Source organism: Neofelis nebulosa, chromosome 10 (genome assembly GCF_028018385.1).
Source record: "Neofelis nebulosa isolate mNeoNeb1 chromosome 10, mNeoNeb1.pri, whole genome shotgun sequence".
Lineage (NCBI taxonomy): Eukaryota > Metazoa > Chordata > Mammalia > Carnivora > Felidae > Neofelis > Neofelis nebulosa.
Window position 1 is genome coordinate 88868343 of NC_080791.1, and position 12289 is coordinate 88880631.

Below are 12289 nucleotides of genomic sequence, written 5' to 3' on the forward strand. Positions count from 1 at the left end.
TTTTAAGAAGAGCTTATTCAGTGTTAAGATTTAAAAGGATGTATACTGTTCTTTTGTATTTTTAATTGCTTTGGCAGTGTAAAATTATATTCTGTGCAAGGGTTGTTTCTGAATAATTACAGCATTAGTGAAGAACAGTTCTAATTTGGTAACAAGGCCAGATCCTTAGAAATGGTGATAAATGCAGAAAATTAGAGTGCAGAGTGGTGAACCTTTGTATTGTTTTACGTTTACTTGAAATAAGTTAGCAATCACATTTAAATTTTTAAAACCTAGATATATACTTTTAAAAATACTTTCATTCTTATCTGTTTGGAATTTAGTCAATGATATGACCAAAGAGATTTCCATATGCAGTTGGCCCTCTTAGGTCTTCTGTTGCACTGATCTCACTGTCCATGAGTTAGTACCTCACTTGCTTAGTACCACACTCTTAATTATAAATATTCTCAAGTAAAATTTAAAATTTGAAAGAGTTATCCTTGCTCTTCTTTTTCAATAGACCAGTTTTCTTGGTTTATTCTTATTTTATTATTCTTCCAATGAATTTTAAACCATTCATTTGCCCTGCTGACGGGACTCCGCAGGGGGATGATGGTGTTTTTATTGGGATTGTATCGCATTGTAAGTTACGTTGGGGAAGAATTGATATCTTGATGATCCTGAGTCTTCCTGTTCAAGAACGCTGATATGTTTTACCATTTGTTTAAATTTTGTTTCTTTCAGGAGTGTATGAGAACAGATAGCGCCTGCTCTATTCAAACTTGGTCTATTGGGAAGACAAAGGTTAATCCTTTAGGCATATGAACTAATGTAAAATTGCAGTAGTGATATATGTTATATTGCTATGGCAGTAATATTAAATTCTTCAAATTGAGTTAATGTCTTAAAACAATATGCTTATTCCCTGTTCGTATAATATTGATAAAAAGTGATCGGTGATACTGGCTTAAAAGTTTTTAAGTTGCGATGGGGCAAGGGTTATGAAACTATTAAGTGGCAGTGCTGGACCAAGGGACCTTTCTTTTTTTTTTTTTTTTTTTTCCATTGGTTATTTTAGTCTTCATTAAAGCATTAGTTTATGTTTGTGTATTATTTTTATGGGGAGCGGTACCTCCTTAATTCTTAGATAGTCTCAGTTATCTGTATGATAGCCTTATTGATTTGCTCATCAAACATGTGTCTGTGGTTCTCTTAAACACATCCTGTGAAGTTCTGCCATACTACATGAGCAGGAAATCAGCTGTCCTGACTCCTGACTGAAAAAGAGCATCCTAGGGCTGTGAATTTTTAGTTAAAGGACCTAAAATCGTAGCCATAAAAAATTATAATTAAGTATCTCGGTAGCCAGTTAAGCCTAGTTTTTCTCCCACATTAATCCCTATTTCGTATCTACTATTCATACCTTAATTTTATTAATCTACCAGTCTATGTTTCAGTAAACTCCCTGTAAAAATGGGATAAAGCATCTTTCTTTATAACCAGGGATACTCACCTATATTTCTGAGGGATGGGACAAAGAGTCTATATTTAATTCATTAATCATCGATTTAGATTTGGTGAAATGTCAAATAATCATAGCTGTACCTTAGAAGGATTAATTTTGCAAATTTGCATAAGATAAACTGGAGTAGGAAAATACTTGAGGTAAGGAGATAAATTAATAGGCTTATAAAGTAATTCAGGTAAAAGATAAAAAATGCTTGAATGTGTGTGGAAGAAGTAAAAGAGAGATTACTGATGCAGACAGTGTTCTACGGACAGAATCCAGAAGCCTTCGTAAAGGACTGAATGTGGAGCAATAGACCAGGATAGCAACCAGTCAAGGACTGAAGTTGGGATTCTGATCCGGGTCATGAAATTTGGGCTCCATAAATACAATAAGGGCTTTGGGAAAGTATTTGTCTCAGTGGCGTGAGTGATGGGGTGGCTCTGAAGCTTATCATCAGTGCTGATGAGCCTCGCAGGCATCAGGATCAGCGAGGTGAATGTTATTTGCAGGAAACACTTTGGAACTAGAGAGGGAGGTTTGGTAGGTAGTAGAGCAGTAGTTATAATTGAGATAATCAGGAGGTAAACTTTTAGAAGGCTGAAATTCCTGTTTTGGAGGATTTCTAGGAACTGGATAAAAAGTTAAGAACGTGTGATCTGAGAAAAGTCTTTGAAGTTGGTTATCAGGTGACATTTTAGAAGGCAATTCATTGGTGTGACAGCAGAAGAATGAAATAGTGCTTTCTTCATTTCTCCCTTCTCTTTCCATGTGTGCTTAATACATATGTGATGAACAAATACCTTTTTTTTATTTTTATTTAAAAAAAAAAATTTTTTTTTTTTTAACATTTATTTTTGAGACAGAGAGAGACCGAGCATGAACGGGGGAGGGGCAGAGAGAGGGAGACACAGAATCGGAAACAGGCTCCAGGCTCTGAGCCGTCAGCACAAAGGCAGCACTGTTAAAATAGAGTTACATGTTTAATGTTTTTGCCATCTTCCTCCTCCTCATATCCAGTTCTCTTTCCTGTCCTTATTCTTTAACTCTGCATCATAAGGGAGTCAACCTTTGGTCTTCAAACTTTGACACATTACAAAAGATTTCGTGAGAAAAACCGTTCCTTGAAAGCATGCATTATTCAGGATTTTTGCTTTGTATGCTACTAAAGATGCCTGTGTTTTAAGTTTAACATTAAGGTGGACTTTGGGAAAACCTTTGACTTGCTGTCATCTACAAAAATGTCATATTCTGATAAGATTGAAAAACTGCAGGCTTTGACATAAGCTTCCCCCCAAATCCCTTAGCGCACATTCTTGGAATTTGGAGGGACATCCTACCTTTCTCCACTGTTAACTAAAAATGCAAGTGGAATAGAAAAATCAGTTCCAACTGCTGAAGAAGTGCCTCCGATGCACTGTATTTATGAAGTAGATCCTAAGTGTTAGGGTTGCTATTTTAATGTTGCCCAAACACATCGCTCAGAATATATGTTGCGCAAAAGCCTGTGGACTTTGTTTTGCCTGTGTATGTAGTATTTTAGGAAAACGAGCGCTGGGGCCACCTTTAGAGAGAATATATTTAAGTTCTTTGCCTGTAACCTAACATCTTTGGTATATCTGTGTCTCAAATCATAGTTGTAGTTAATGTTTGTATTCATATCACAGCATCAGAAATCTGACCAGGGTGACAGGCAAGTGTCTAGCATTCTTGTAGTAGTATTTCTTTCGAAAACTAAGTCATTGCCCACCCAAATGAATTACTCTCTAAGGGATCCTGGTAGAGAAGATTCTACCCTGAGCGAACCACCAAGGTGCCTTCTGCCGTTGTGCAGAAGTGTGTGGTGTATTTGTTTTTCTCCTAATTTTTAGAGCTTTTAATGCCTACCTAATTCTTCAGTCTAGTCTGATTAATTATTTCATGGACAGAATCATTAAAATCATTCTCTGCATTATAGAAACTAAATTGTTGGCTGTCATTAAACAATAGTTAACATTTATACTTTATGAGGTATGTAAGTGTGAAATTAGCAATAAAAGCTGACTGTGAAGCAGTGGCCAGAATTGATTTTCTGTTTTCTTGTTTATGATTAATGACTTCTTGCTTTTATTCTTTACTAAGAGCTGTTCTACCCAAGAATCTTAATTACTACAAGAATGAAACTAAACTATTTTTTTTCTTGATAAAATAGTAATACCTATGCTGATAGTGTCAGTTTAGGGGCATCTGGTGGCTCAGTCGGTTGAGCGCCCGACTGCGGCTCAGGTCATGATCCCACGGCTCATGGGTTCGAGCCCCACGTCCGGCTCTGTGCTGACAGTTCAACCTGGAGCCTGCTTTGGATTCTGTGTCTCCCTCTCTCTCTGCCCCTCCCCCGCTCGCTCTCGCACACGCTCTCTCTCAAAAATAAACATTAAAAAAAAATTAAAAAAAAAATAAAGATGTGTCAGTTTAGTGTGACCAGTCTTAAATCAGTGTATTCAGGCATTTTAGATTCTTTAGTCTCTTTACCTGTTATTTTTATCTGCTTATTTTTAACTGATAACTGAGAGTAAACTAGTGATCCCCATATAAAGAAAATAAAATGTATTTTAGATATGCCACTCTGATACTAAACTGTAATTTGATTTAAAACCCAGATTAGTAATAGGTTTTATGAGAGAGATGTATTTTATATGATGGGAAGAGACTAGTAACGTTCAGCTGTGATTTGTAAGAACCTTTAAAAGCTAAGTATCTTCTATTGAAGGCATTTTTCTGAATCAACAGAGAGGCCTTATATATCCATGCTCATATTTTTATTTATCTGGCTAGGGTTTTGGCTCATGGCATAAATCCCCAGAAATGATGCTGCCAGTCATTTACTTCATATGTAAATGTTATCATAATTAACTGGAAACTGGTGCTTTTGGTTCTAAATCTAAATTAAAAATTAATTTCCAAACAGAAGTAAGCTTGTCCTTCAAGGCCTTATCGGTACACAAGGTCATTCCCTAGGCCACGTATCTCCTCCTCTCCCCGGTCCTTTCTGTTCCCGTCACCGTGTTGTTGCCCGTGCCCTGAAAACCAGCACTGCCTCCGGTTATGCCCATGCTAACTTTTTGTGTGGTCGGTTGGAGACCATGGTCAGGAGGTCCTATGTTTAGCTTTGGATTACATAGATTGCATTTTTTCATTCAGTCCCAGACTTGCTGTTAATCCTAGATGTGCTGAATTCTATTCTGATCTGTTCATGTGAGAAAAAATTATTCTGACTCTGCCGTGGTTTATATTTGCATACTATTGCATAAAGCTGTTAGAAAAGTGGTAGAACGTGCACAGGCTTTGAAGTTGGCCATACCTGGGTTTGATGCCAGCCCTGGCGGCTGCTTGCTGCCCACCTCTCCAGCTTCATCTTTCAACCCCCTCCCCTTGTTCACTGCTCTCTTCGTGCTGACCTGCCTTCTGTTCTTAAGAGAGGCCTTTTCCCTGGCTGCTCTCCCTGCCTGGAAACACGCTTCCCCGGGCTCTTCTCGAGGCTTGCTCCTTCGTCTTTCCACGTGAATACCACCTCCTCAGGCATTCCCTGACCATCTGCCCTATTTTATTTTATTTTTTTTTAAGTTTATGTATTTTGAGAGAGAAAGAGAGAGAGAGAGCCCAAGCAGTGGTGGGGAGGGTGCAGAGAGAGATGGAGAGAGAGAATCCACACTGACAGCATGGAGCCCGATGCAGGGCTCGGTCTCATGAACTGTGAGATCCTGACCTGAGCCGAAATCAAGAGTCAGACACTTACCCTACTGAGCCACCCAGGCGCCCCCCATCCTCACCCGTCACTCATCCTGTTATTCTGCTTTATTTTTTTCATAGTACATCACTATCTGTCATTTGTTTGCCTGATTAACATAACAGAGAATAAAGCTGTTTGATGGGAAGTGTCTTGTTTAACACTGTATCCTTGACACGTGGAACAGAGTAGGTGATTGAGAAATACTGACTTAGACTTGGAATTTAACCTCCCTGAGCCTACTTACTCATCTTTGAATTGGGAATAATAATACCTCCCTCACAGGCTGGTATGAAATTATGTAATTAGCATAAACACAATACATACATAAGAGGCTAATTTTTCTACTTTTACTCCCACTTAAAAAAATTTTTTTTGATGTTTATTTTTGAGAGAGAGAGAGAGAGACAGAGCACAAGCAGGGGAGGGGCAGAGAGAGAGGAAGACACAGGATCTTAAGCAGCCTCTGGCCTCCGAGCTGTCAGCACAGAGCCCGACGTGGGGCTCGAACCCACGACAGCGAGATCATGACCTGAGCTGAAGTTGGGATGCTTAACCGACTGAGCCACCCAGGTGCCCCTTTTACTCCCACTTTGAATGCTTAGTTAGGGATCCAAGATGAGAAAACATTTAAGGTTTCTTCGTCAGCTGACCTCTCATATTAAATGTCAGCTCTTTAACTTTGAAGCAAGTAAGTTATATTTGGTGTTAACTCCATGCACCCCTTTCTCGACTGCGTATAAAGCATGGACCCTCCTTCCTAAAAATGCTATTAGGACCCATTGGGGGATTCCTCTAATAATGTGCCCCAGGTTGGAGCATTCCTGCCTGGGTCAATTTTCTGTTGCTGCATAACAAATTACAACAAGCTTAGTAACTTAAAACAACGTTTATTTATCATCTAACAATTCTGTAGGTCAGAAGCCAGGGCCCAGCATGACTGGGTTCTCAGCTTATAGTCACAAGGTTGAAATCAAGGTGTTGGCCCAGGGCTTGGGCTTCATCTGAAGGTTGGAGTCCTCTTCCAGGCTCACGTGGTTGTTGGCTGAATTCAGTTCCTTGGGGCTGTTGGACTCTAGCCCCTTACTGGGTCTTAGCCAAGGACTGACTGGTCTTAGCTCCTCGAGACCTCCTTCAGGTCCTTGCCCCATGGTCATCTCCCCGGGCTGTTCACAAATGCCTGTTTGCTTCTCGGGTGCCCGCAGGAGAGTCTCTCTCTATTCAAATCTCTTCTTGAAAGAATTTCTGGTTCCTTTTAAAGGGCTTATCTGATGTGTCTGATCCTGCCAGGGTAATTTTCCTTTTGCTTTTTGATTAACTTCATGTCAGCTGATTTGGGACCTGAATCGTGTGTACAAAATCCGTCACGTTTGTCACATCATGTAACCTAATCATGGGAGCGGCATCCATCATACTCACAGGCCCACACAAGGGATTATGCAGGGTGTGTAACCAGATAATAATTCTGTGTATACAAGAATGTTGGGGTCATCCGTCTCAGAATTCTGCCTACCGTGTTGCCATATTAAGTAAAAACGTTTTGTTCGGGGAAGGATAATTTCAGACATGCCCGGCAGATGCTAGGTTTTTGCCCTCAGCAATTCTTTCAGTAAACAATAACAAATAATTAACCGTGTTTGAGAAATTTAAAGGATGTAAATTGCCTTTAAATTAGTGTCACCCTGAAGTTGTTTTTAGATTACATAACCTTTTTGAAAAAGTTTTTAGATTAAAACATTTTTTTTACTATAAAATTCTGTTTTTGAAAAGAGTTCTTTTAAATTATCAGGTAAATTATCAGGTAATTTTCGAGAAGGCATTTTGTTTAAGAAAATGTACTATTTCATACCCACTATAACTTAGCATGAATTGAAAGCTTGGTATGTTTAGTAATCCACTTACATCCTTTTAAAAAACAAAGATACCTTTAATGCAGGGTAAGTCTGTTACTAGTTTAGTTATCTTTCATTCTGAATGATGCTGTGGGGTAGGTTTATTTCATGAGATGATGCTGTTAACATTTTGAGCAATATTTAAAATGGTATGAGTTTCTGACCATAACAAGGTTATTTACACTAGAAAATCCAGTAATTTAGTAAATATACTAATAAAAGTCATCAGAAACTTGGCATTTTCTGAATGCCATGTGAAAATTATTTGACAAGTATAAAGAATGAGAGTATGGTTTGAGAATTGTTCGTCTACCAAATGCCACCCCCCCAAGAAAAGGACTAATTTCCTTTTTAAAGGTATCTACGCCCCAAACTTTGATATAATTCAAATTGTTTGGTTTTTGAAAATGTCCAAATATTGTAGCCATTGGGTGAATAATATGAATCAGCAGACCAGATAAGATTTGCTTGTGTAACTCAAGTAATTCATTTTGCATCACAGCCTTGACATCTCTCTATTTCAGTACCTTCCCTCCTTATCTCCATTTTCTAAACGTTCTCTTCTATTCCTTGTTGCTAATCGTGGTTATCTCTCTCTTCAGGGATGCTCTCAAACTGGTCCAGTTGAAAGAAACGGGCAAGTTTACTGAATCCAGACCCACCCCAGCCCCTCTAGCTACTCCCGCAGTGCCTCTGCCCCCACAGGCCATGGCCACATCACCATACACACGGCCGATGATCCCACCGGTCTCAACTCCTGGACAACCGAATGTAGTGGTAATATCATTTGAATAGATTTTTATGTTTTCGGACTTAAGTGAGAACTAGGAACCCAATAAGAACCATTACTGTCTGTTTTTTGGGTTTTTTTTTTAGTTTATTTATTTTGGGAGAGAGAGAGAGAGACATCATGAGTGGGGGAGGGGCAGAGAGAGAGAGAGAGAGAGAGAGAGAGAGAGAGAGAGAGAGAGAGAGAAGCCCAAGCAGGCTCTTGCACCGTCAGCCCAGAGCCCAACTTGGGGCTCATACTCAGGAAACTGCAAGATCATGACTTGAGCCAAAATTAAGAGTCAGACACTTAACTCACTGAACCACCCAGGCACCCCAGCTGTCTGTTTACGTGTAATTCTACCAATCCATTTTAGTAGTAGCTAACAGTGATAAAGAAAAAATTCTCCAGATACTTCATGTCATGCAGACTCCTAGCACAAACCCAGTTTGTGTGGTGCTGACTTTCAAGTCCAGTGCCATATAAGTAGGCTCTTTAATCATGCTGCTTTTCACGTAGCTTTTCTCTGGTGTGGTACTAATAGTTGGTAGCCACCACTAGCCCTCATCTGTGGCTGTTTTATTTTAATGTTTATTTTTATTTTTGAGAGAGAAAGAGCATGAGCGGGAGATTGGCAGAGAGAGGGGGGGACAGAGGATCCAAAGCAGGCTGTACAGTGTCAGCTGGAGCCTGATATGGGGCCTGAACTCACGGACCATTAGATGGTGACCTGACCCGAAGTCGGACGCTCAACAGGCTGAGCCACCCAGGCGCCCCTTGACTGAGGGAATTGATACTCTGACTGTGAAGAACTATAGAGACTGTATAGCTAGTCATTCTTTCTCAGATGGAGGCAGTAACAGCCCTTTTTTGTTGTCAGAATATTCCATTTTGCCTCTTTTTACCTCCCTTTCTTAGTATCTTTCATGTCATTTGTTTCCCATCAGAAGAAATGCAGGATAATCAGGTTCATGTAAAACTGAAAGGGGAAAAAAAAAAAAAAACTGGGCACTTAAAAAATAAACAAACCTATCTTGCTCTTTCTAATGGAGAAATATATTCCAGTATAGTATTTTAAAGAATTTGCAGACAGTATAAATTTCATGGGAAACAATTTTTAATGTAAATTCGTGATTCGTGACTTCATATACAAAAAATTTATGTGTAATCAAATCTTTGTTTTTAAGAAGTAGGTTATTCAAATTAGGAAGATAAACCTTACTTTCAAATTTTTATGGTATACAGAGAGCATTCATTCTATCTGAACAGATACTTTACTAACATAAAGTGTTTAGTTTCCTAAGGACTCAGGTATATTTTTAGCTGCTTGATTAGAAGTGACTGTGATCTAGTCCCAGAGTGGAGTGAAGGACAAGGAAGGAATCACAGGTAGTTTTATGTCCATCCTGCTTTTTGTTAGAGTTTCAAAGAACAGAGTGGAAAAGCTGTAGTAAGTTATAGGAAGATTTTATTATCTCACTTATACTTTTTATTATGAATTTTTAGGAAATATACTCATGGGATTTCTTTTTAAATTACAAACCAAAATAGAAATAGTTTGGCAGATTATCCAGTATATTATCTTTTTCTACTACACACCATTTTTATAAGTAGGAATTGTCTGTTGTTGGTTTGTTGATGTGTTGGATGCTTTGAGTTTTATTTTTTTTAATAAATTTTTTTTTTTCAACGTTTTTTATTTATTTTTGGGACAGAGAGAGACAGAGCATGAACGGGGGAGGGGCAGAGAGAGAGGGAGACACAGAATCGGAAACAGGCTCCAGGCTCCGAGCTATCAGCCCAGAGCCTGACGCGGGGCTCGAACTCACGGACCGCGAGATCGTGACCTGGCTGAAGTCGGACGCCCAACCGACTGCGCCACCCAGGCGCCCCGCTTTGAGTTTTATTAAGTGATATTTGTAACAAGCTGCTTACAGTGGTATGTGTGTGTCTGTCTGTCTCTGTCCCATACACACACCCATGGGAGAATTATTCATGACCTGGTAGGTTTCTTTTTGATCATCTTCTACAAAGTAACATAAGATTCTCATTTATAACTAAGACATGGATTTTACCAATTTTTTCTACAGTTGTATACTATAAAATTAAAGCTCTCTGGATTTCTTATATTCCTCCTTATACTAAGAATTTTTAATAGTATTTTTCCTCTGTTAATCTTTAATTACCAAGAGTTAAGTGACTGAGACTAGATTATAGTATTAGAATTTGCTTTTTCCACTTCCATTTATGGTTTAATGGACAGATTGCAATTTCTTTGCAGGGCACGTTCACTGAAATCCCTGCTAGCAATATTCGAAGAGTTATTGCCAAGAGGTTAACTGAATCTAAAAGTACTGTACCACATGCATATGCTACTACTGACTGTGACCTTGGAGCTGTTTTAAAAGCTAGACAAAGTCTGGTCAGAGGTTAGTAAAGTTAAATTTACTTAATACAGTACATGTGCTAACTGTTGTGAAATCCTTTACTTACAAAGGCACATTGTGCAGCTTTTTATTTTGGTTTCATCATCTGGGTGTATTTTAGTACTAAAGAAAAGAATTGGTTCACTTTTCTTATAAGAAACAAACCGATTCCGTTGTATTGAGTAAATCATGTTTTTGGTATGATATCTGAACAAAGCAATCCTTAACATTTTAGAAAGTAAAAAATCCAAAATGATTGAAAAATGTTTTAGATTTTACATATATCTTAGATATCACTCTTCTTTATACAAGTTTTAATTTTTTATATCTTTTTCAAAATGAACTTTCAGGTTATGAAATTTGTAATGTACCTCCCAGCAAATTAGTTAAAACTAAGGTTGCTGGGAGACTTCGGAATTTTTAGCATGAACTGATGTTTTCTTTTCTTTCTTTCTTTCTTTCTTTCTTTCTTTCTTTCTTTCTTTCTTTCTTTCTTTCTTTCTTTCTTTCCAATCTGTATGGCTTTGATTTCATTTTCTTGCTTTTTTGAACTGGCTAAGACCTCTGGTACAATGATGAATATAAATGGCAAAAGCAGACATTTTTGCCTCGTTCTTGGTCTTAGGAGAAAACATTCAGTCTTTAATGTTAGTTGTAGGTTTTTTGTAGATTCCTTAAGTTGAGGAAATTCATATTCCTAATTTGCTGAGAGTTTTAGGCATAAACGGATGTTGAATTTTGTCAAATGCTTTTGTGCATCTTTTGAGATAATGTTTCCTTTTTCATTCTGTTATTTTGATGAATTATTTTGGTTGATTTCCAGATGTTGAATAAACTTGTATTCCTTGTATAAAACTCATCAATCGTTAATTTTCTTATATATTTCTTGATCCCATTTTCTAAAATTTTGCTAAGAATTGTTATACCTGTGCACATGAATAATACTACCCTGTGGTTTTCTTAAAGATGTTTGTTTGTTTTTTTCTTGGGTTTGTTACCAGATCTCACAGAATAAATTAGGAAATGTTTCCTTCTCCTTTATTTTCTGAAAGGTTTGGGTAGAATTGATTTTATTTCCTTTTTAATTATTTGGTAGAATTCACCAATGAGACTGTCTATCTAGGCCTTTGATTTTCTTTGTGGGAAGACTTTTAACTACAAATTCAGTTTTTAAAAATAGATGTATCGATTTCTTCTGGAATGAGCTTGAGTAGTTTGTGTCTTTCAAGGAATTTGTTTATGTCATCTAAGTGATAAAATTTTCAGTAGTCCCCCCTCATCCACAGGGAATACATTCCAGGACCCCCAGTGGATGCCTGCAACCATTGATGGCACCAAACCCTGTATATACTATGTTTTCTCCTGTGCATACATACCTATGATAAAGCTTAACTTAAAAATTAGACATAGAGATTAACAACAATCATAATAAAATGGAACACTGTAGTAGAATACTGTAATAAAAGTTAAGTGAACGTGGTCTCTCTGTCTCTAAGTATCTTACTGTGCTGTACTCGCCCCTCTCGTTATGATGTGAGGTGATAACATGCCAACGTGGTGAGATGACGCACGGTGAATGATGTAGGCATTGGGACATAGTGTTAGGGTATTGATGACCCTCTGACAGTATGTCAGAAGGAGGATCATCTGCCTCTGGGCTGCTGTTAACTGTGAAAAGCAGAACTATGGATAAAGGGGTCGTTGGCATAAAGTTGTTTATAATATTACCTTACTATATAGTACTTCTAACATTATATAATCTGAAGTGATGTCTCCATTTTCAGTATTAGTAATTTGTGTCTTTTGACTTTCTTGATCAATCTGGCTGGAGATTTATAAATTTTATTGATCTCTTCAAACAGTCACCTAATTTCATACAATTTCTTCATTGTTTTTCTAATTTTCTTTTCATTGGTTTCTGCTGCCACCTTTATTCCTTTTTTTTTT

General features: G+C 37.9%; 1 protein-coding gene across 2 annotated transcripts in view; it reads left to right on the forward strand.

The window, feature by feature from the left end:
- The window catches only part of PDHX (pyruvate dehydrogenase complex component X), a 72819-nt gene that overhangs the window by 40185 nt on the left and 20345 nt on the right, over positions 1–12289 (forward strand). For both annotated transcript variants that reach the window (XM_058688612.1, XM_058688613.1), the window contains exons 6-7: positions 7750–7924; positions 10198–10345. In XM_058688612.1, coding sequence (XP_058544595.1) covers positions 7750–7924; positions 10198–10345 — 323 coding nt within the window. The remainder of the gene's footprint in view (positions 1–7749; positions 7925–10197; positions 10346–12289) is intronic.